At 41.8% G+C, this 25699-nt stretch overlaps 1 protein-coding gene and 1 long non-coding RNA gene across 4 annotated transcripts in view; one reads left to right on the top strand and one right to left on the bottom strand.

Moving 5' to 3' along the window:
* plppr5b (phospholipid phosphatase related 5b) overlaps positions 1 to 18191 on the bottom strand; it is a 126200-nt gene extending 108009 nt beyond the window's left edge. For 2 of the 3 annotated variants that reach the window (XM_085362579.1, XM_085362578.1), the window contains exons 1-3: positions 18059 to 18191; positions 10575 to 10663; positions 4988 to 5176 (exon numbers count right to left, since the gene is read on the bottom strand). In XM_085362579.1, coding sequence (XP_085218705.1) covers positions 4988 to 5176; positions 10575 to 10637 — 252 coding nt within the window. In that variant the 5' untranslated portion in view covers positions 10638 to 10663; positions 18059 to 18191. Of the gene's footprint in view, positions 1 to 4987; positions 5980 to 10574; positions 10664 to 18058 lie in introns of those variants that run through there. The other variant, XM_085362580.1, reaches the window with a different exon arrangement.
* A 71-nt stretch (positions 18192 to 18262) lies between these two features.
* On the top strand, positions 18263 to 23949 carry LOC146624978 (uncharacterized). The gene is made up of 3 exons (XR_014906501.1): positions 18263 to 18497; positions 21865 to 21921; positions 23550 to 23949. It is a non-coding gene; the product is annotated as an uncharacterized LOC146624978 (long non-coding RNA).
* The last annotated feature ends 1750 nt before the right edge of the window (positions 23950 to 25699 follow it).

The following is a 25699-nucleotide window of genomic DNA, read 5'->3' on the forward strand; positions in this document are numbered from 1 at the left end:
ATGGTAACAAAGAGAGGGAAGGTAGTCAGAACTGAGGGGATTGAACTACCAGAAGGCAACATTGCAGACATAGAGGACAGTTACAAGTACTTGGGGATCCCACAGGCGAATGGGAACCATGAAGAGGCCGCTAGAAAAGCTGCAACCACCAAGTACCTGCAGAGGGTCAGGCAAGTCCTGAGGAGTCAGCTGAATGGTAAGAACAAGATCCGGGCCATCAACACGTACGCCCTGCCCGTGATCAGGTACCCTGCTGGGGTAATAGGCTGGCCAAAGGAGAAGATAGAAGCCACTGACATAAAGACAAGAAAGCTCCTTACCATGCATGGAGGGTTTCACCCCAAGTCCAGCACCCTGAGGCTGTACGCTAAGCGGAAGGAAGGGGGCCGGGGACTGGTGAGTGTCAGCACCACAGTCCAGGATGAGACAACGAACATCCAAGAATACATTGGGAAGATGGCCCCAACTGACCGAGTGCTCAGTGAATACCTCAGGCAGCAGAAACCCAAGAAAGAGGAGGGAGACGAGGAACCATCATGGAAGGACAGGCCCCTGCACGGTATGTACCACCGGCAGATAGAGGAGGTGGCTGATATCCAGAAATCCTACCAGTGGCTGGACAAAGCTGGACTGAAAGACAGCACAGAGGCACTAATCATGGCAGCACAAGAACAAGCTCTGAGTACAAGATCCATAGAGGCTGGGGTCTATCACACCAGGCAAGACCCCAGGTGCAGGCTGTGTAAAGATGCCCCAGAGACAATCCAGCACATAACAGCAGGGTGCAAGATGCTAGCAGGCAAGGCATACATGGAACGCCACAACCAAGTGGCCGGCATAGTGTACAGGAACATCTGTGCCGAGTATAACCTGGAAGTCCCGAGGTCAAAATGGGAGATGCCCCCAAGGGTGGTGGAGAATGACCGAGCTAAGATCCTGTGGGACTTCCAGATACAGACGGACAAAATGGTGGTGGCTAACCAACCGGACATAGTGGTGGTAGACAAACAGAAGAAGACGGCCGTAGTGATCGATGTAGCGGTTCCGAATGACAGCAATATCAGGAAGAAGGAACACGAGAAGCTGGAGAAATACCAAGGGCTCAGAGAAGAGCTCGAGAGGATGTGGAGGGTGAAGGTAACGGTGGTCCCCGTGGTAATCGGAGCACTAGGTGCGGTGACTCCCAAGCTAGGCGAGTGGCTCCAGCAGATCCCGGGAATAACATCGGAGATCTCTGTCCAGAAGAGCGCAGTCCTGGGAACAGCTAAGATACTGCGCAGGACCCTCAAGCTCCCAGGCCTCTGGTAGAGGACCCGAGCTTGAAGGATAAACCGCCCACAGGGGCGTGCTGGGTGTTTTTTTAAACCTGATGCTAGAGTCCCACACACCAGGACAAATCCCTATCCATACAGTGGGGCAAAAAAGTATTTAGTCAGCCACCGATTGTGCAAGTTCCCCCACTTAAAATGATGACAGAGGTCAGTAATTTGCACCAGAGGTACACTTCAACTGTGAGAGACAGAATGTGAAAAAAAAATCCATGAATCCACATGGTAGGATTTGTAAAGAATTTATTTGTAAATCAGGGTGGCAAATAAGTATTTGGTCACCTCAAACAAGGAAAATCTCTGGCTCTCACAGACCTGTAACGTCTTCTGTAAGAAGCTTTTCTGTCCCCCACTCGTTACCTGTATGAATGGCACCTGTTTGAACTCATCATCTGTATAAAAGACACCTGTCCACAGCCTCAAACAGTCAGACTCCAAACTCCGCCATGGCCAAGACCAAAGAGCTTTCGAAGGACACCAGGAAAAGTATTGTAGACCTGCACCAGACTGGGAAGAGTGAATCTACAATAGGCAAGCAGCTTGGTGTGAAAAAATCAACTGTGGGAGCAATCATCAGAAAATGGAAGACATACAAGACCACTGATAATCTCCCTGGATCTGGGGCTCCACGCAAGATCTCATCCCGTGGGGTCAAAATGATCATGAGAACGGTGAGCAAAGATCCCAGAACCACACGGGGGGACCTGGTGAATGACCTGCAGAGAGCTGGGACCAAAGTAACAAAGGTCACCATCAGTAACACACTACAACGGCAGGGAATCAAATCCCGCAGTGCCAGACGTGTTCCGCTGCTGAAGCCAGTGCATGTCCAGGCCCGTCTGAAGTTTGCCAGAGAGCACATGGATGATACAGCAGAGGATTGGGAGAATGTCATGTGGTCAGATGAAACCAAAGTAGAACTTTTTGGTATAAACTCAACTCGTCGTGTTTGGAGGAAGAAGAATACTGAGTTGCATCCCAAGAACACCATACCTACTGTGAAGCATGGGGGTGGAAACATCATGCTATGGGGCTGTTTTTCTGCCAAGGGGACAGGACGACTGATCCGTGTTAAGGACAGAATGAATGGGGCCATGTATCGTGAGATTTTGAGCCAAAACCTCCTTCCATCAGTGAGAACTTTGAAGATGAAACGAGGCTGGGTCTTCCAACATGACAATGATCCAAAACACACCGCCCGGGCAACAAAGGAGTGGCTCCGTAAGAAGCATTTGAAAGTCCTGGAGTGGCCTAGCCAGTCTCCAGACCTCAACCCCATAGAAAATCTGTGGCGGGAGTTGAAAGTCCGTGTTGCTCGGCGACAGCCCCAAAACATCACTGCTCTCGAGAAGATCTGCATGGAGGAATGGGCCAAAATACCAGCTACTGTGTGTGCAAACCTGGTAAAGACCTATAGTAAACGTTTGACCTCTGTTATTGCCAACAAAGGTTATGTTACAAAGTATTGAGTTGTATTTTTGTTATTGACCAAATACTTATTTTCCACCCTGATTTACGAATAAATCCTACCATGTGGATTCATGGATTTTTTTTTCACATTCTGTCTCTCACAGTTGAAGTGTACCTCTGGTGCAAATTACTGACCTCTGTCATCATTTTAGGTGGGGGAACTTGCACAATCGGTGGCTGACTAAATACTTTTTTGCCCCACTGTATACACACACATTTTATAGCAGAAAATCACAGACTCCTTTTAAACATTTTGTGTGCGTGTGTGCGTGTGTGCGTCTGTGTGTGCGTGTGTGTGTCTGTGTGTGCGTGTGTGTGTGTGTGCGTGTGTCTGTGTGTGTGTGTGTGTGTGTCTGTGTGTGCGTGTGTGCGTGTGTGTGTCTGTGTGTGTGTGTGTGTGTGCGTGTGTGCGTGTGTGTGTGTCTGTGTGTGCGTGTGTGTGTGTGTGTGTGTGTGTCTGTGTGTGCGTGTGTGTGTGTGTGTGTGTGTGTGTGTGTGTGTGTGTGTGTGTGCGTGCGTGTGTGTGTGTGTGTGTGTGTAGGCTAGCAGCTGAAGCAGAGTTCGGGGCTTGCAGACAGTCCTGCGTGTATCGAGCTATGTAAGCTCAGCCTGCACTGTCAGCGACTGCAGCAGTAATAACTGCACTTAACATTCAAGCTGCACTGCACTGCTCAGGCTTGCATTTGAACTTCAGTGCACAGTCGGCTTGTAATTGGAAAAGCTGATGAGAGAGCCGTTGGACATTAGCCAGGAAGCACGGTAGAGTGTACTGTGAGTCAGATACTAAGGAAAGGTTAAGATCAAGCAGGAAGCTGCAGGAGCTGCATCTGAGACGTGAGAGCATCAAAGAGTGAAGTATGTATCATCTCCTTCTCTCCCAGATGATTCCCAGGTTTAATAAACCCGCAAAATTGTCACCTTTTAACTTTCTGACTGAGTTCTGACAGGGATAATCATCTATGATGTTGTTATATACTGTATCTCAGTGAACATCAAGCAGATTAGTCTTAAAGCTACACCAGTCTGTAATTCAAAGACAGATAAAATGACTGTGTAAACTATAAATAAATAATAATAATAAATGCAATTTCATTTATATAGCACCTTTCTACACAGAATCACAAAGTTCTGCACATAAGATAACAAATAACTATTTATATTTACTATGTTATTCACAGGGTGAGCTTGTTTGTCTTTTTTTTTACCAACCTCAGTTCCAGCATCAGCGGTCAGTACACTACAGAGTTACAGTGTCAATCTAGCTGAGCATGCAGCAGCCAAAGAGGTACACTAACATAACGCTATAAGCTGATAAGAGTTCATCACACTGATGGTTGTGATGCGGGTAGAGAGGAACTGCAGCAACTGCTATATTTGAGTCTGTTGACTCCACAGGGATTTCTCACTTCAGCTTCTTTATTACGCTTTAGCTTTTGCTTATTTCAGACATCCCAGCAGACGTGGCTGAAACAGTCAAAAGTAGCAACGATAAGATAAAAAAATCGGCACCATAAACATCAAAGTCGGGTCCACACACAACACTGAGCGTTTGTCCTTGGTGTGAGTGTTATAACATTTCTAACCTTCATGATGTTCAATGTTTTGTTTGCTTTCTTTCTTCTAATTAATAACACCATTTAAATTTGTAAATAAATAAAATACCCACGCTGAGAAAAGGTGGCCCGATGGTCATTCATTCTATGATGAGATGTAATAAACATGAAAGAATCTTCAGTCTGGAGTGATGGAAAACAATGACTCAAATGCTGCATTTTATGATTTGGGGAACCGCTTCTTTCACATTTTGTGTTATAATTTGCACTAAAGATGAAGCTGTAGACGGTGCATGCTACATGGAAGCTGAAAACACCAAAAACTTGTTACATCTCGTTCTGTGAATACTACGAATACTGAATCAGACTGATCAGTGTGCGTTAGTGGGCAGATCTCATTAGTGTATATTCTAATAATCCTTGATTATCTTGAAAGTCCCATAAGCTAGAGTGACTTTCTAAAGGCTCTTATTCTGCTCCAGCCACAGAGAAACAAACGGCACTGATGCATTTCATCCTGCACTGCATGACTCCAGCGTACAGCTACAGCAGCACAGCAGCAGCCAGCCGTCGACAGTGTGACAGCACAATCAGTGTCAGTGAGGCTTGATGCGGCCAGGTCAGGTGTGCACTCACCAGCAGCGTGGGCAGCCCGGCCACCGCGGCGTACAGCAGCACGGGTGGGACGGCGCTGCTGTCCTCCGGCCCCAGGTACGGTTTGGTGTACGTGGTGTCGTAGCAGAAGAAGCCCTGCACGTGCACGGTGAAGGTGTCGGTGTATTCGAAGTAGTAGGCCAACATGACGGTCCCGGCCATGATCACCAGCTGGAAATACAGCATGATGCACACGGAGAGCGTGAGACATTTAATTAGAACACAGTCTCTCTCTCTCTTCTATTCAGCCCCCTCCTCCTCCGCAGCGGCGTCCACTTCCGCTGAGCGGCTCATGACGGCTCGGCTGTGCGCCAGAAGCCTCCGTGGCTGTGTTCAGCACGTCCTCCACCCTCCGCTGCTGCCGCTGCACACTGACTGAGACGGAAGGGGAGGTGTGGGGGCGAGCGACGTGTGTGAGGGTGTGTCTGCGCGTAAGAGCTGAGAAGGCTTGGCTAAAAGCTTGACGTGATCCACGTGTGTGTGTGTGTGTGTGGGTGTGCGTATGTGTGTGCGTGTGTGTCTGGGTGTGTGTGTGTGTAAACCATATGTGTGCGTAAACCCGGACGTGTGTTTAGCAGCAGAGAAAGGATCAGCTGGAGAGAACGGAGAGACGGGATTATGCGCAGGGAGGGGCCATGGACGTCATATGAGTGCTCAGGGAAATGAGGAGATGAATAGAAGTGAATGAGAAGAAGGTGCATGATGCAGAGTCTCCATCTGGAGGGATGCAGATGCTCTCTGTGGCACATATGGCAGGTCACTTCCTGTCGGCGCTGCTGAAAGAAAGATTCAGAACTTTAGTGAAAGAGTGCAAATCACTGGCTTTATGAGTCACAGGAGGCGCCTTCTTCACAGGAGTCTGCTGTAGCAACATGTAACAGCACAGGTGTGTCAGTGTTTTATCTGTTTATAATTATATGATGAATAAAAAATGACATATAACACATGAATGCATTTTTGTTTTACAGAACTGTTCAGCTAAACTTTAAAATTCAACAGCTAACAAAAGGAGAAAACGGAGACTTATCAGCAACACCGTTCAGTAAGGGGGGAGTCGTGTAATTGTTATGATTATGTAGTGGCTTTAAAAAATAACTGTAATCAGCCAAGATTGTTATTTTTCTCAGACGCTCCTGGACAAAAGAGCTCATCTCCACTTTGAACGAGCCAAACTAAATATCTGTCATCTTTAAAAACCTGATGCAGAGCAGGAGAAAAACACCATCATGATGGAGGCAACAAACACTCGTGGATCATATAAGACTCACCATCGAGTGTTATATGTGATTTATAAAGTGTTAAAGCACTCTTGTCTGTGTGTGCTTTTGCTAATAGTAACTTTATTCTTTATTGTTAATCAAGGATATAATCAAATGTAATTTGAGTAGTAAAAATGTTTGGATTTTGAGGTGTGGACATGATCGATGACTGACCTTTATATTCATCTCTGGGAGTAAGAAGATCAGAACTGTGCAACCAACCTGTCAGTAGTTTTAAATGTTGTAATGGTTAAACACGATTATGATTCACATGTGGTTTTGCTGACAGTTTACTATACTTAGTGCCAATCAGAATATACTCAGGTAGATATAATTGTGTTTAAGTTGAGCAATGCAAAAATGTAATAACGATTCTAAAGACAGGCCTAACTGAAACTTGAGAGTTGTGATGCTGCGAGGCGATGCACAGGACACTCTGACCTCTGACTTTAGTAAAACGACGACTGCATTGAGTAAACTGTGATTAACTAACACAGAGTTTTAAAGAAAACGTATTGCTTTAACTGCTTTAAAAGGGATTGTGCTAAGATGAGTGCTCTTGTGAGAATTTGCTAAAGACAAATCCAACTGAAGTAAAATAGCATAAAATTAAAAGCTGAACTTAAATACCGTAAATTAGCTGAACGTTCGGTGATGGAGAGGATAATGTGGTCTGGGTAGATATCAGCGTCTTTTAAGATCAGAGCATAAACTGGGAATTTCTGGAGACGTTCTGTGTCGTTCGCTTCGTCTTCTGGGAACGAGCAGTTCACAAGACGTCCACCATTGGAAATTCCAGCAGAGACATGAAGAAGGATCAAACTCCGCCCAAGTTTTGGAGTTCTTGGCTTTTTCTGCTCATTTTGCTGAGTTGAATGATTCATTGGGAAGGACCAAAGTACTACATTGTGCTCTACAAGGGCCTGATATCCACTTACGAGGACGTTATGCTGCCACTGCTCTATCAAAATTTACAGCAAATGTCCTCATATGTGGATCTCATTTTTCTCAGAAACAAAAATCAGGTAATGTTTTGTTTTTACATTCATCAGGCCCCAGTCAGCCCAAGTAGTGAAGAGAAATTAGAAAAGCATGCCATGAAAGAGTTCAGGTCTCAGGAGGTTCAGGAGGTTCAGGTCTCAGGAACACTACAACACTAAAGAGAACTAATATGATCCTCTATAACTAGACACAAATCCTAAAACAGGAAATTATACAGTGTTTAGAAAAAACTAATAAGCACAAGGAAACAAAACTTAATGAGACACTAAACTGCATAATTTTCAATAAAAAACTGGAAAAAATGGGGCGTCCTAAAACGTTTGGCAGTGTACATAAAATCAAACTGTAGCCATGCAGTCTGTATCTGCTGTGCTGTCTGTCTGTGTTTTGAGTGTTGTGTCTCTTAATGTGCATATTGATTGTATTGATTGTCAATGTTTTTCTTCTGCATGTGTTGTTTTTTATGTGTGGCCTCATAATAATGTAATAATAATAATACGCAGGTTTTTACCTTTATTGTTTCACAAAAGCTTAAAAAGGGAATGTCCACAGTTTGGATACACAATATTTGAAAACAATTTATCAGGAGCAAAGCAAAAGCCAAATGAAAAAATAGAAAACTTATTTCTGTGTAATACACTGGGAATCACTATGGAAAGTACCTGATTCAATGGTTTATAAGGAAGTGAATCACTGGCAGGATTTGTGGAGTGTTTTGATGATGAGCCACGACTACAGATGTGTCCAGCTGTTATATCCTGTGGCTACTTTGATGAGTGAAAAGTCTGAATACATTTTGGTCTATAAATTGATTCCTTGACTTCTTTTTAAACTCCAATTGCTAATCTGCACTATGCTAATCTAGTGTAAAGATTATGTTCAGTCAGGAATCCATCAGCATCCTTGAGCTGTAATGCAGGCTTTCTCATGTCCTGTCCTTCGCCTACACCTTGCCTTATCACAGGCTCTGTATCTGCCTTATCTTAGACTCTGCTCTCTCCTGCCCTGAAGTGGCCCCTGAGCTGTACTGCAGGCTCAGGCTCTGCTTTGCTTTATGCCTTTGCTATCCAGAGCCCTCCCTAAGTTTTCTAACTCATCATGATGCATGTTTATTCATGTTATGTCTGACCGTGTGCCTCTGCGATGCTGCTGCTAACATACATCTGTTCTTTAACAGGAAGGAACTTCCTACAACAGCAAGACTGCTGTTTCTTTTCTTCTGCTGTAATTTCTATCACTGCTTGGATTTCATTCTGCTGTGAGGGGCCATCAGAGTCCAGTTGGCAAAAAGCATAATTGAATTTTGTATATCAGCAAATCATGTTCACTTTCTTCACTCATCTGTCTGCTTTCCCACGTGTTTGGCTGTCAGACTATTCTTTTACATCACTTCCACTTTCCAATGCTGTAAAATTCAATGATGACATCATTGTCCACCTTCCTTTCAACACTTCACATCAGAGAGAGCAGCTAAACAAGACCACACAGTGAAAGGCCAATACGTTCGATTGTTGCTGTTTTACACCCAGTTATGGACAATGAGTAGTGATGACATCCTTTGTGGAGTTCAGGAAGCAGAAGAGATATGGGCATAGTTCTTTCTGGGTCTATACTTTTTATTTGATGCTTTAATGGTCAGTAAGCTTTCCTAGTAAGTATAAGTATATAAATGTTAAGTATACTTCTAACATTTATAAGTACAGCAGTCCCTCGTTTATCGCGGGGGTTACATTCTAAAAATAGGTGAAATCCACGAAGTAGCCAACTTTATTTTTTACAATTATTATAGATGTTTTACGGCTGTGAAACCCCTCACTACACACTCTATGCACTTTTCTCAGACAGGCATGAACATTTTCACACTTTTCTCTCTTGTTTAAACTCTCAAAGTTCAAACCTTTGTAGAAAAATAAGTCCAGTATTATAGAAACCAAAGATCAAACCCTGTTTTCAGGTCCAGAACATGGGAATAGAGCAGCTGCCAGAGAATTCAGCATTAATGAATCAATGGTACGGGAGTAGAGGAAGCAAGAAGAATGAGTTGAGTAAAGTTTGACTTATCTGACTGTTACAGGAGACACAAGATTAACTGACAACGGTCTACAGCCAATCAGGATGCAGAACACAATGCACTGTAAGAAAAAAATCATGCAAAATTGCAGAGAAAACAAATCCGCGAAACAGTGAGGCTGCGAAAAGTGAACCGCGTTATAGCGAGGGACTGCTGTGTATACAAATGTTAGCAGTATTCACTTTCTTTATTCTGTACTTACTATTTACTCTGTTCAGACAGCAGATGTTTCACGGCTTACGCACCTGTGTTAATTACTATCTGCCTTCAAAAGCAGAAACTTAAAAATAATATTATATATATATTATCCATTCGCTTCACTTCTGCTTATCCTTATAATTATAACTATAATAATTAAATAAGTCCATGACCAGTACAAGTAACTCACTATACTACTTCTTCCACAGCAAAAAAATAAAATAAAATAAAAAGAAATAGAAATGTCTGATCAAAGCTGCTAAATCTGTTCAAAGTTAATCACAGGGTTCTGTTTTACTGAAAGGAGTCCCAACACACCGATAAAAGCAAACGAGTAAGCTCTATACAAATTCACAAAGACTATCAGTTGCCGAATTGCTGAGATGTGTGATCTGATTCTGTTGCCACCAGAGGGTGACAGAACACTATTCTGTAACACCAAAGACCCACACCTGGCACAAAAGGAGCACTGTAGCTACAACAGTATCAACAAAAGCTGCAGATCATGAAAGTTGTTACTTCCAATCTGAGTGAAATGCAAAGATCATCTTTGGATTGTGTTAGAAAGGTACAAAGTCTCAGTACTGAATAGCCATAATAAAGCAACCAAGCCAGACATACTGATTCACAACTCTCCAGTAATTTGACTCAGGTATCGTTGAAAGAAAGAAAGAAAGAAAGAAAGAAAGAAAGAAAGAAAGAAAGAAAGAAAGAAAGAAAGAAAGAAAGAAAGAAAGAAAGAAAGAAAGAAAGAAAGAAAGAAAGAAAGAAAGAAAGAAAGAAAGAAAGAAAGATAGATAGATAGATAGATAGATAGATAGATAGATAGATAGATAGATAGATAGAAACATACATACATACATACATACATACATACATACATACATACATACACTGGTGAGATTGTGAACAACACGCACTCAAACTAGTTAGAGTAGTCTCATTGTTTTAATAGGACAACACTTAAAACAAAGTTTTCTGATGCAACTGAAAGTATCCATCAATCCCATCTACTCGTACCTCATGAAACACGTCTTACCTCCCCCGTCAGAGAGGTGAACCACTTCTTTCGCTCTTTTCTACTTGGTGGTTTTGAAGGCATGTTGACTTCTCTTCTTACCAGGGCAGCTAAAGAGAGACAAACGAGATCAGAGAAGAAATGATTCAAATTTTTTTCATTACAAAGCTTCAGAAACATTTCAACATATTGCATCTACAGTTCTAAAGCCTGGAGCAGCTGTACTCCATGGAGAAACCTGACCACTGTGAGAAAGTATCTGGGAACTAGATAAAAGCATTTCAGAGTGAAATTTGCAATATGATTGTTGAAAGCCCAAAACTTTGCCATCAAGACAACAAGAATGTTTCCAAAACTACAGCAATTAGTTTCAGTTCCATTAAATGCAGTAAAGTGAGATAAACCTGTGCTAACTTTTTTGAAATATTACTGTTTCAAAGGTTACAAGACCCACAGGCACACATGCAGACAGCTTCAGTGAAGCTCCACGTATGTGGAGCTGGTTCCAAAGGAAAAAAGGCTTAAAATGACAGGCAGACATTGTCTTTCTATGAGGGTCCTCGCAAAGACTAAGAACGCTCTCTCATCTGCTGACGTCGAGAAAGTAATTCATGCCTTCATTTCACCCAAGCTTGATTATTGCAATAGCCTTTCTTTTGGAATTGGACAGGCTCCGCATTCTTGACCTGTCTGAAATGTGACAGGCGCACATAAAAAGACCATTTATACCCCGTTCTAGCTTCTCTAAACTCTTTTGAGTCATTAAAATTAAACACCTGATTACCTTTCTGAAGTTTGCTGACTTTGCCTTTTTTATTTACGCTCCCCTGCTATATGTTATTCTTTTTAGTTGCACAGGACTTTGGTCAACTCTTGTTGTTTTTAAATATACTTTAAAAAAAATTAGACTTGACTTCACCAGATTTGCAATAAATGAGAACACCCCTGCAATAAGAGGCGATCTTCACCCGGGCTGATGTCTGTAAAAGCCAGAGGAGACTGACTGTTCCGCAGGCACCAACAGCACACGTCCTTTTGGACACCATGCTGGAGTAGGATGTTGTTTCATCGTGTTTCAAGTCTGCCACTGATTCAAGCTGCCCCAAAAATCCACCATTACATTTGGTAATGACTACCACCCTGAAGAAGTGCTTCGAGAGGCTGGCAAAGGACCACAGCATCCCTTTTGCTGCATCATGTATTCATCGCATTCAAGTTTGCTTACTGGCCAAACCTCTCCACAGAGGACACCATTTCCTGTGCTCTTCACCTGAGCTTGGCACATCTGGAAGAGTTACGTCCAAATGCTGATTGTTCACTTAAGCTCAGCAGCTGGTGAGCAAACTGACCTCCCGGGTATCAGCACCCCTCATGCAGGGACCTCCTCAGTGACAGAGCTCAGCATCTCTAAATGAAACATTTCATGTAACACATTCACTGTCCAGTTCATTAGGTATACTTGTGAACATCTCATTAGCACAAATTAATCAGCCAATCACAAGGCAGCAACTTATTTGTATTTTTGCATTTGGGCAGAGAGAATATTAACTGACTGATGTTAGAATTTATTTTTATTGTAAAGGCTATATACCTCATAATTGTTAGGTGATGGCTGTGTGCGGACAGGGATAGGACCCAAGGTGCAGACTCCGGAGACAGAACTTAAACCAAAACAGCTTTAATGCTGAACGCAAACATAACATAACTGGAACAAAACTCAAAATAAACTAACACCGGTGGATGGGCAAAACACACAGCAAAATAAACGGTAGATCGCGACACCGACATAGAGAAACACAGGGCTTAAGTACACAGAGGGAGCAATCAGGGAATGGGTAACAGGAGGGAAACACAGCTGGGGCAAATCAGAACTGACGAGACAAAAGGAAGCGTAAACTGAACACACTGAGATAAGACAGAGACCTTCAAAGTAAAACAGGAAACACATAACACAGACTCACATGCAGGCACTACAGAGGGAACAGAGACGTGGGACCAGGGCAGACACAAACACTGACTGAACACGGGGATATAGGAACTAAGGATACACAGAGACGCGAACTAGACAAGGGGATACAGGTGATAGGGGAGACAGAACAACTAAAGAAGACAGAGACATAAACCATAAGACAGAACTCAAAGAAACCAAAGACTAAAAAGTGTAAATAATATAATAAACTCAAATACCCTGGGTCAACGACCCAGGCATCCTAACAATAATTTGTGTGTCTGTGTTTTGTCCTGTGTTGTACACAGATGTGCACTGTAGTCTGGTTTTGGATTTAATTCAATTCAATGTTATTTATACAGCCCCAAATCACAACAACAGTCGCCTCAAGGTGCTTTATATTGTACAGTAGATCCTACAATGATATATACAGAGAAAAACCCAACAATCATATGACCCCCTATGAGCAGCACTTTGGCAACAGTGGGAAGGAAAAACTCCCTTTTAACAGGAAGAAACTTCCAGCAGAACCAGGCTCAGGGAGGGGCGGGGCCATCTGCTGCGATTGGTTGGGGTGAGAGAAGGAAGACAGGATAAAGACATGCTGTGGAAGAGAGACAGAGGTTAATAACAGATATGATTCAATGCAGAGAGGTCTGTTAATACATAGTGAGTGAGAAAGGTGACTGGAAAGGAAAAACTCAATGCATCATGGGAATCCCCGGCAGCCTACGTCTATTGCAGCATAACTAAGGGAGGATTCAGGGTCACCTGGTCCAGCCCTAACTATATGCTTTAGCAAAAAGGAAAGTTTGAAGCCTAATCTTAAAAGTAGAGATAGTGTCTGCCTCCCATTCTACTTTTAAATACTCTAGGAACAACAAGTAGGCCTGTAGAGCGAGAGCGAAGTGCTCTAATAGGGTGATATGGTACTACAAGGTCATTAAGATAAGATGGGGCCTGATTATTTAGGACCTTGTATGTGAGGAGCAGGATTTTGAATTCTGGATTTAACAGGAAGCCAAAACAGGAGAAATCTGCTCTCTCTTTCTAGTCCCTGTCAGGACTCTTGCTGCAGCATTTTGGATCAGCTGAAGGCTTTTCAGTGAGTTTTTTGGACATCCTGATAATAATGAATTACAGTCGTCCAGCCTGGAAGTAATAAATGCATGAACTAGTTTTTCAGAGGGGCAAATTTTGGAAGAGAGCCGGAGATTGATAACATGATTTAGACTGCTACACACAGATACTTCCAGACACAAACAGAGAGAAGTCTCTGAGGTCTGCCTGCTCTAGAGATGGCACCAAGTTACAAAACTTCAAGGCTGACTTAAAACTTTAATAGAAATGGGAGTGTTGCCTTCAAAAGGCTGATCTCTATATAAGGAGATGTCAACTGAGGTGCAGAGGAAGACACGTGAGCTCAGACCTAAGGCCACCCTTTCAATCAATCATGTTAACGTTCGGTTGCCTGGGTGCAGCAGTCTTTGTCTCTGAGCCACAGAGGTCCGAGGTGCCATGTAAAACTAATTTCTAACAGTTTGATAATAAATCTATGAATAAATTGATGATAAAATTGAGCATATCGTTAGCTTCATAGCATAATTGCCTAAGTCATTTGACTAAGTCAATGACTTAGGCACTTATGCTATGAAGCTAACGATATGTGTCTTCTCTCATAAAAAACCAACAGTGGTAGTTCTCTGGGCAAAAATTCAAAATGTCAAAGCAGAAAGACTAGACTGCTTCAAGCTAACAGGAAGGACCATGAAGTCAAAGAACCACTTCATACGACCCAAGTGTACAAAAGAGCATCTATCAGGGCTCTAGAGTGCGACCAAAATTGCGTTGAAAATACGACCTAATTTCTCAGTGGTGCGACTAAAAAAAATCCTAGGTGGCACTGGTGTGACCAGCCATTAGAGATAACAAAAAGTGTCCGCAACTCGGAAAGCCTCCATGTGGTCAACAACTGACACACATTATGCCCCTATCGTGATCTAAACCAATCAGAGACAGTCAGGGGTGGGACCTCTCTGATTGGCTGTGGTCCAGACATTCCTGTCGATGTCGATGTATGTTTGAAAGTGCAGGCGGATAGAAAGAGGTGAGCACGGGGGGGGGGTTTCAACAATCGATTTTCCGATTAAAATGGATTTTAGCTTGAATGATGTGATATTGATTCATTAAATCCTGAATCGATTTTTAAATATAAATGTATTTTGCCAGAAACGCCAGAAGCTCACAAAACGATTTCAACAGCCACCAAACAGCTAAAACAGTAAATGAGAGCAGGTACACGGATTCCAGACAAAGACGTGAACACACAGCGTGGACCTGACGCGTCAGTGAGATGTCAGCTTTCTCGTACACAGACACGCCGTCGGGGCTGAAGGTCAACGGCTCACACCAAAATGTACTTCAAGAACAGTTTCTCGAATCTGTTTTCTGCATTATTTGTTTGCTTATTGCGCACCAGTCTGCTGTTCAATACTGAAGAAACGTAAACTTTTTAAAATGATGACAATTTGCAAAACACTCAGCTGTGTCTGTAATCAAACCTCTGTAACTTTGCTTCACTTCAGCAGCATCAGGTAATGTTCATACGTTGATTCATGGTTTTCTTTGTTTTTGTTCTACTGCAGAATATTTTTAAGGTCATCTGCTATAAAAAGCCAGAACAGGAAAATCTGCTTCTTGTTTTTCTGTTTTATTCACAGTTACTTTGACACAAAGACCTCTGCTGTGATGCTCACACCTCTGATGAAGTCTCACAGCGTCAGTACTGATAAATGATCAGAATGATGATATTTCTGACTGTCTGAGTCAAAATTGAATTGAAGTGAATGGATTATAGAAATCAGCGATGATACCCAGCCCTAGTGGCTGACAGAAGAAGATGTAGCTGTGGGTAACGAGAAAAGGTGAAAAGAACGATTGATAACTTTTTTGTTAAGGCCTGATTCATGGCTCTGACACACAGCCATCAACCTCTCAGGTTATGTCTAACACTGGTTCGGAGACAGCATCACATAATGAGCCACATACGATCGACTCCGAGCCAGAGCCCACTGAAAGTAAAAGAAGGAAAGTGTATACATTTGGAAGAGAGCGGCTTGACCAGTTTCCCTGGCTAAGATACAGTAAAGCTGACAACATGATGCACTGCATTTACTGCTGTGGGTGTGGACAGACCGCGGCCGGCAATACTGCATTTGTGACTGGTGCTAATACGTTTTAAACTGAAACGCTGAAAAAGCACAGCGTATCCAGAAAACACATTACATGCTGTGATAAATGCACTGCCCAAGTGTCCCCTCTGCCCACGGCCTTTCAGCAGCAGGCAGCAGCAAACAGGTCGTCAGAGGAGCCGATGTGATGATTAAGTTTAACATTGCTTACAATATTACCAAAGAGTGCCAACGCACTTTAAGCACTTTTTCAGTAACTTATCTTTCTTGTAGAACTGTGCTCCAAATAAATAATAATAGACTGTATTTTTATGGCGCTTTTTGAGACCCTCAAAGCGCTTTACAATGCCACTATTCATTCACTCTCACATTCACACACTGGTGGAGGCAGCTACGGTTGTAGCCACAGCTGCTCTGGGGCAGACTGACAGAAGCGAGGCTGCCATATTGCGCCATCGGCCCATCTGGCCATCACCAGTAGGCAGTAAGTGAAGTGTCTTGCCCAAGGACACAAAGACCAAGACAGACAGAGCTGGGGATCAAACCAGCAACCTTCCAGTTACAAGATGAGCTTCCCAACCCCCTGAGCCACGGTCGCGCCCCAATGAAGAACTTTGTGTTGACAAGATTGTTAGTTAATCATTTACAAATCAATATTGGCTGTATGGACAGCAAATTTCCACCCCAAAAAGTGCACATGTAAAACTGCGGTGTTAAGCGATGTGGTTGAAAAATTTGGGTGCACCTAACTTTTGTGCTGGTGCACCTAAGAAAAAAAGTTAGGCGCACCAATGGCACAAAGGTAGTCTAGAGCCCTGATCTATGAAAGCAAAACCTATCAAATGTTGAAGTAGACTGGCACACTGACCAACTGAGCATAAACATCACAGCCAACCTGAGTGTTGTTGCTGATCATGTCCATCCCTTCAGGTCCCTAACCCTAACGCATCTGAATTTAAATAAAAACCACACAATCCAATGCACCTGCATACTGTATTTCAATTTCAATCACACATAAACATGAAATATATCTAAGTTACATATTTAAAAATCCATATTTAAAGGAAACAGGAAAAAAGGAAATATTGAATGGTTAATTGCTCAAATTATATTTTTTGTATCATGTGTGATGGAGATCAAGAATGGCCTGCATTTGTATAGCGCTTTACTAGTCCCTAAGGACCCCAAAGCGCTTTATACTACATTCAGTCATCCACCCATTCACACACACATTCACACACTGGTGATGGCAGCTACATTGTAGCCACAGCTGCCCTGGGGCGCACTGACAGAGGCGAGGCTGCGGACACTGGCGCCACCGGGCCCTCTGACCACCACCAGTAGAATGTAGTGATGGGATTTCCGGCTCTTTTTAGAGAACCGGCTCTTTCAGCTCGGCTCACTAAAAACAGCCGGCTCTTTCGGCTCCCAACCGGCTCTTCAGGTTGTTTTGTTGCTTTAATTAATTAATTATCAACAACAACATAAAATTATGCACAAAAGGAATTAGTAATGTAAAAAAACGTGGTTTTCTTTATGCATGTTTATACATAAATTTTTATGGGGGCCCCTAGAGACGAAACATGTACAAACTCCAAAACACATTTCTAGCATTAACTAAACTTCCAAAACAGAGCTACTAGATCACTTAAATTACACAATCGAATTCATATGTCTATTGTTTTTGTATTAATACACAAACACTCATATATATATATTAAAATAATTTTTAAAAAAAACCCTCATTTACCTGTTACTACCACACACCCAATCCAATTGTTGGTACTTCCTGGCTTGTGTAGCCACTAGGTAAAAGCTCAACACGGCCCCTAGCATCCTGGAGCACTTCCGTTGTGTTTTGGAGTTTGTACGTTTTGGAGTTTGTACTTGCTTTGTCTCTAGGGGCCACTGTAAATATACTCCACATAAAATGTAATAAATAAATTATAAAATACACAAACCAACTATTTACATTTCATACATTTTAACTTTTAACTACTTAAATTTTCAGCTTTTTCCTGTTAAACAAATTTAAAGTGAAACAACACAAAACACTGCAAACCACAACACAATCAAATATAAATTAAAATATGGAAAAAAAGCGACAAAAAGAAAAGAACGCCCAGATCTTTAATTAAGGCAAAGGTTGGCATTTAGAAATATTAATATCACACTCAACTGACTGCGTTTTATCTTCCCATTGCACTGATGGGTGGACAGTTCTCAGGTGCCTGTGCATGTTGTTTGTGGAGCCGGCTCTATATGATATCCTTTTCTTGTACACTCTGCCTTTGTTTTGTCAATAAGATTGAAATGGCTCCAGACTTTGCTTCTTTTCTTGGTGTCACTCATTTTCTTTACTGTACCTTTCCAATGTGACGGTGTTGTCTCTTGTTGATCCCGGCTCTCTTTCTTTCCCTCTCCCTCCTGCTCTTGTTGTGTGCTACTGCTGTTGTGAGTGTAACTACCGCCCCGCCCCCTCAGCTCAGCGCTGAGCAGAGGGGGGAGGGGCGCAAACGCAAGGCTCTGTTTGCCGTCTCTGCTCAGCGCAAACACAAGGGTGATTTGCAACGTGAAGCGAAAAAAAGTGAAAGAGAGGGCAGGAGAAAGAAAAAAAAACCTTGTTCACTTCAAAGATCCGGCTCTGAGAGCCATTTCGACCGACCCATCACTGGCAGAATGCATGCTTAGTTCTGTCTGGGAAGCTCACTGGTTTATGGCTTAAAAAGAAACTGCAGCGGTTCTTTTTGCAGTCTCTGCAATGATGTCAAAGCTCTGAACAGAGCTGTAGAAAACTTTTTAGAGGTGAGTGTACAGTACAATTTTCAAAATGAGTCATACAGAATTTAATTATCAAAAGTTACATTTTTATATTTACTAATATATACAATGATGAATCAGCCACAGTTTCCTAATTATATCTGAGTATGATATCCATCCTTTCAACATGCTTTTACAACCTAAATAAATAATCTAATGGATGCCTAATTATTTCCGACCATCATCAAAAACTTGTGAAACGGCGTTGAATAACATTTTCTTGTAAAGTTCACTGTTAAAGTTTTATGTGCCAAGTTGAGACTTTGTTTGTTTGTTCAGCATTGTGTAAAAGTGCTGAACGCGCTGAGCCACCATCCTCAAACATCAGTGGAAGACACTGACATCCAAAGTGGATAAAAGAGGTCCCATCGATCCCTGCCACAGGTCTCGGTGATGACATAATATTACTGGTTTGAACACACAGGTGTGATCTGTTAAGTATGATGTTATCAAGGCTGTCGCAGATACCGACAGAACCGTCAGCTTTCTGTCACCTCGGAGGAGACCAGCGGCAGCAGACGCGGAGACTCGTACCTTGGCCAGCTCCAAGAGTTCGCGCAGTCTCTCTGGAGTCTCTGTGGGTAACCGTCTGAGCGCAGCGCTGTCCGGTGTCTGCAGCTGACACAACGCCCAGGCCCACCGGGTCCGTCAGCCACCTTATCCCGTCACACTTCCTGGGATTTTCCTTTTAGTAACGGGACCCACAGTGCTGCACGATCGCAGATTCTGGTGATGAGACGCATGCGCGGTTTACTTAAGCGCTCGTGGGGGAGATCAATGTTGCATTAACGTGTCAGAAAAGCTAAAAGAGAGAGATGCGTAGAAAAAGAAAATAAATGAGCTCATTATATTATAGCAAAAACAAACAAAAAAGGAAAAATAAACAAAAAAACATGTTGTTTTAATGCAAAAGTCGTCCTTTTGCGTTTCTATCATTTAAATCAAAAATAATACGGAGGTGGTTCTGGTGGTTACCACTTAACTATATTACTTTTTTAATCAATAGAAGTTTTTTTTTCGCATCTAATGTCATAAAACAATTATAATGCTGAATGCTGAGGAGCCATAATCATAAAAGGTGCACTGATAACGTCAATTATATTTATTTTTTCATGAAAACATACTCATTCATAGCTTTTATGATAAGTAATGTTTTATTGTAACCATTGCTTTCAAAGACTCTGCATAAAAAAACTATATTTACATGCAATCTATGTTTATTGGCTTTCAAACTCTGTCCTGTATTAAATTCATTTTCCTCTCCAAAACATGTTGTTTATTACAAACTCAAAAAGTTTTCACTGAAAAAAGTCGAAAGTTTGGTGTTTTCTTTGGACATGAAGGCAGCATTACCTTTGCTGTAACTTGTATCTGTTCCAACAACTGTAACAGGAGTTCTGGTGACACAGTCTCACACAGTGTGCATGTGGTGTCAGCTTACCAAGCCAGCAGTTATGTTACGCTGGGAAGAAGCTGAAGTATCACTGCTGAGAGTCTCATTATGTAACTCTGTAATGCAACCTGCTCTCATTACAACAACAGCATACACACACTGTTAAAGAGTCTAACTAGCATATGGTGTCCTATTGTTCTGTTCAGATTAGAAGAATCCTAGAAATTAGAATCTGAGAAAATGTGATTTTCTCTGACAATACTAAATGTTAATTTACTCAAACTCATTTATAATACCACATCAGCAGTAAAAAGAAACCCAGTAAATTTGCAGCTGTTTAGTGTCCCCAGAGGTTTCACATGGTTTGTGTTCTGTTAGTCTAACAACAGAGACTTACTTAGACTTAGGTCCTGCTGTTTGCATTGGGCGGCAGATCTCCGCCAGCACAATCGATCAGCTTCGGCTGTCTAAGGTGTGTAACTCACCGATGAAAGTCCTCCGCCATGTTGTACGGGGGCGGCCTGGATTGTGTCTTCCAAGGGGTGGGTTCCATGGGATGGTGATCTTGGGCAGTTGGTGCGGGAGTTGGCACAGTGTTTGTCCCCCAAAAGGCCGGTCAGTCACAATGTCATTGAGGGGACATGTGGCAGTCCGGCGGTGGACTTCTTCATTGGTGACATGGTCCGAGTAAGAAACAGGGAGGATCCGTCTTAGACATGAGTGTTGAGCCACATTGAGTCTTTGGCGATTTTGGCTGATGTTTTCCATGTATCACAAGTGCAGATCGCGGTAGGTATAATGATGGAGTTGAGCAGATGGATCTTTGTAGCCCGGTCGATCTTCGGGATCAACCAGATCAGCCAGAGTCACTGGAAAACCGCACCCGCTTTCACAATCTGACACACGACTAATGATCAGCATCTCTGTCGCCTGCAAGGATGCTGCCCAGGGTGGTGAATTGGTTCACCTCCACCAGACATTGCTGTCCTACCTGTGGGATACTGTGCCGTCACGTAACCAATTCTCATGACCTTGGCCTGGTTCCCGCTAATCCGGAAGCCCACTTTGGCTGCCTCTTGCTCCAAGTTTTCATGTCATGGTCTTCATGTTTTTCCAGACGTCAGCCAACAAAACAATGCCATCTGCGAAGTTGAGGTCCGTCTGGCGTGTTGATGGACGCCAAGGTATCCCAAAGCCATCTTGGTCCATAGAAGTCTGCATAATAATAATAATAATAATAATAATAATAATAATAATAATGATAGTAATAGTAATAATAATGAGTAATAATAAATAGTAATAATAATTTTGAGCTGTGACTTAAATAAGGGAACGGAATCTATATTTCTTATAACTGGAGGAAGTGAGTTCCTGAGCCGAGGAGCAGAGCAACTGAAAGACAAGATGAGCAGAAGGAACAACAAGATGAGTGGCAGATGAAGATCTGAGAGAGCAGGAAACAGAGGTTATTTGAAGCAGATCACACAGATAAGGAGGGGCAAGGTTATGGATGCACTTAAACGTGAGAATTTAATATTTAAAGTTTATCTGAGCTTCTATGGGCAACCAGTGAAGCTGTTGAAGAATTGGGGTAATATGGTCTCTTAATGGAGTATGAGTTATGACCTGAGCTGCAGAAAGAAGAAGTCTGCTACTGGTAAACGGGCTTTCCCTAAGCTTATCCCTTTAGTAGCAATGAAGCTTTTGCTGTGGTAAGTTCTTCCTCAGTCCGCCCTGACTGAACATGAGTTTAAAACATATTTGAAGATCCCCATTGAGGTTAACATGACAGCATTAACAGCATGAACTGCCCATACAGTAGCATCTGAGTAGATTTCAGTTTTATGATCTTGTTTCGCAATTAATGGGTTAGACGGTAGGAAAAATGGACACGCTGAGCTAGCAGCTAACAGCTAGAGGAGACTGTCGTGTCTAATAATTTGAAATTTCTCTTGATAGTTGGGCGGGATCCTGTTGCTGGAAACCCATGGTTACTCATGTCCCATGTTATTGCAGGTATGTGTATTTTGTGCTGCAGGCTAATTCTGTTTAAGAAGTACTGCTTATTAAGTTTTGCCCAGTAGATGGCAGCATTGTTCCATTTACTATTGTACATGAAAGGAAATTTTGGCTTTGGTCTGGAAGTGTATTTATTTTCACATGAATGCGCATTTAAGTGAATTAATTTCTCTTTTTTTTTTACCTAAACCACAATGCAGTAATATTTTTATTTTATTTTATAGAATGCACCCTTTCCTCATATCGGTCTCAGTGGTGATGTAGCGATCCTCTGTGAGGACGCAACAACTGGATCGAAGGTAGAGGGTTCAGAATATTTTGATGAACTGTTCAGGGATGCCATATGACGCTATCAAATGCCTATGTGAAATCGACAAAATTAATCGAGAGATGCTGCTGGTATTCCAAAGTCTGTTCGGTGATTGTGAACAGGATTAAATTCTGCTCTGTGCACGACCAGCCACTGCAGAATCCAGCTTGTTCTTCCCGGAATTTCTGGTCCAGGGCCTTATGAAGTCTTCGGCTATAGTGTGATTCCTCAGTTGTTGCAGTCCGCCAGGTTGCCTTTCTTGGGGAGCTTTACTGTAACTCCTCTTAGCCAATCTTCTTGCACTTGTGCCGATGACCAACATAAGCTGACGGGGCACTGATGTGCTTCAGCATTTCTGCAGACACCATGTACATGCCCAATGCATTGCCATTCTCAAGGAGTTTGATCACGGCTGCAGTTTCTTCAGTGGTTATGGCGTCTGTCCTAATGTCCAAGTCATTCAGAGTCTTTTTGAAGTGTTCCACCCCTGACAACAGAGGCCTCTAGTATAAGAGGAGATTTTGTCATATCCAGGTAACTTCAGGGTTAACCCCGGGTTTTCTGCTTCAAATGTGATTCACTTTTTACTGAGTTAAATCAGGACTTAACTTATGCCCTAATCTGGAAACTAGCCTGCTTGTTATGCCATTCCATGCTAAAACCACCAACTGTAGTTCACATTTTGTATCACATTGTTGCAGGAATGTGCATGTAATAATTGGTAATGTAGAAAATGTATAAATGTAGTTATACGTGATTCTATTCTGCTGCTGAGTGTATGTTCTTTAAGGCTCAGAACTGAAGGCTGCATTCAGGACTTTATCACACTGGTACATAACGAGAGGGACCTTGAACAAGTGTGCACACACAAACAGCATCTCACTTCATGCTTGCTCTTTCCCTAGCCTCTTATGTCACTTATATGTTTGGTCTTATTATTGTCTTATTTGTTGTGATTTCTGAGCACATGCAGAGGTTTTTGCTTGGGAAGCAACTGTCACCTTGTTTTCAGGGTCTTATGTAACACTCAGTGGTATTGAAATATGTAAAGCTTTTCTACTCTACCTAAAGTTAAACAGCTGAGAGCATCTTGAGGACTGCAGAGAAAAAGGTTTGCACTTGGGATTTTGAACTGTGGTGTTTCCACTGCTGAGGACTTTTGGACACAGTTTAAAAAAGTCTTCATCAGAAAAGCACTTGTAATTGTTAGAATTGATATTTTTTAGGTTGTCATTTGTGCTTAGAAACATATAATTATTTATGCTTGGAGATATATAATCATTTATATGTTGATAAAATATCTTAACCTTATTAGGTCTGATAAGGACTGTGTACACTCTGTACCATGAGATGAGAGGAAGCGGTCTCGAGTTGGCCATGTCATCAGAGAATTTCTGGAGGAGACAGTCACAGATGGTGAAGAGGAAAGGGGACAGAACAGGGTGCTCAGTTGCTGCAGTCTCACAAACAGTGGTCTGCCTGTCAGGAAGTCACTGATCCACTGGACCTGTGTATCCTCCACCTGCATGTCTTCCAGCTTCTCCCTCAGCATCCTGGACTGGATCATGTTATCGGGGCCAGAGAAGTCGAAGAAAATTATCCGAATTGTGGTGCTCGTTGTTATTAAAGCTTTAGCTTGAGTGTAGAAAGGAGCTCTTCTCTTCTGTGGTGGTTAAGAGAAAGTGATGTATGGTTCTAATGAAAACATTAGACAGTAGAACTCTTTTGCTTTGATTTTTTTTTTCAGTCACATTCTGTTTACATAATTTTTATTTAGACGATGTGTTCTCAAACTTCTACTTGCAAATGCATTTCTGTCTGATTCATCTTTTTAACACTCCTCATAGCATGAAAAATAGAAAACAGCGTTCACCTGGCGTGTTCTTTATTTGATTAGACATTTACAGGAACAGGTCTCTGTTTACAGCTTATCATCCTCAAACTTTCAGTCCAGTCAATATTTGCGTGGACTTTGTCCCTTAAAAATACATGACATAAACAGAACTGACCTAAACAGCTGTTTTCTCTCTTCTCAGTAATTTGGTCACTCTGTTATTGCCTCAGAGGTAATTTGTTGTTATGCATATCTCAGGACATCTGACTTTTCAGATGTTAAATGGATTTCCTGCAGGTGCTCCAGTAGCATACCGGCCCACAGTTTGTAGGATTCTCATGTATTTTTAAAACATGTCTGAGAATCACATTATATTTTGCATAATTACTATGTCTGGAACTTCTTCTTTTCTTTTCTTTTTTGCCGTAACATCTCAAAAATGTTGCGATGGGGGCAACAGAACCCTGGAACAGAAAGTAATACTAAGAAAGAAAGAACTGTTGGAACATTTTACACATGATTAGTTGATAACAGGTTAGTAAGATGATTCAGTCTAAAAACAGCATCTCTGATGGTATGGTGCTGCATTAGTGCCTAATGCCATAGCAGCTTTCACATCTGAAAAGGCGTACATGTTAAACAGTATGTACAGGTTATAGAGCAGGAAATGCTCTGATCCAGACATCCTTTTTAGGGAAGGCCTTCATGTGTCAGCATGATGATGCTAAACCACATACTGCATTTATCCCAGCAGCATGGCTTCATAGCAGGCGAATGTAAAATGGCATGATTACTCAGTTCAAACATTTGATGTTTTTCTGTGTTCTATTGAAGATAAAATACAATTGTATGGAATTGTAATTGAAATTGATTCTATTTCTTACAGTTCAAGTACACTAAACCTTGAGCTTATTAAGCAATAAAATGGGGAGCAAATAGTAAGGGATACAATATCTGAGAGATCTTCAGTTTTTCCTTTTTATCCTGTTTTTTCTGGGAAAATCAAATTTGTGTTGACACAGTATTTCGTTAATATTTCAAACAAATGTACACACAAAGTTCACACAGTCCTGTGTGGTCTCCTGTTTTTCTGTTTCTCCTGAGAATCTTCACTTATCAGCAAAATGTTAACGAACTTCTTCTAGGAAAACCTTAATTTTTAAATGAAAAAAACAATAAAAGGGAAATATAAATTACACTATTTTGTGTGCATGTAGTGTTTAATTTATTTTGACTTTGCATGTTTCAAAGTGAGTACTGTGTTATTGTTCAAAAACACAAGTTATTCTTATAAACTTAATTGAAGCTGTATTTGTATCCTTTTAATTAAGCAATTAATTCATCTTCTTAGGTATGAAAGAAAATTAAAGAAGCAGAAATTCAAACACCAGGAGGCACTGCAGAAAGGGTCAACAACTGCAGAATAAATGACAATGAGTGAAAGCATAACAAACATAACATAAACCAGATGTATTTTATCCAGATTTATTATTTTATTGTTTGTCATATTGTCACACATCTTTTCAGAATGATAATTAAACTAACACTTACGAATCTTTCCTTTTCCTTATGTTTTTAATATTTAACGGCAGGATTGGTAAAGTCCACAGTGAAGTAAAGTTGAGCTGTTT

The sequence above is a fragment of the Diplotaxodon limnothrissa genome, linkage group LG9 (genome assembly GCF_057381915.1).
Source record: "Diplotaxodon limnothrissa isolate DT_005_m linkage group LG9, D_limnothrissa_male_GT1.1, whole genome shotgun sequence".
NCBI lineage: Eukaryota > Metazoa > Chordata > Actinopteri > Cichliformes > Cichlidae > Diplotaxodon > Diplotaxodon limnothrissa.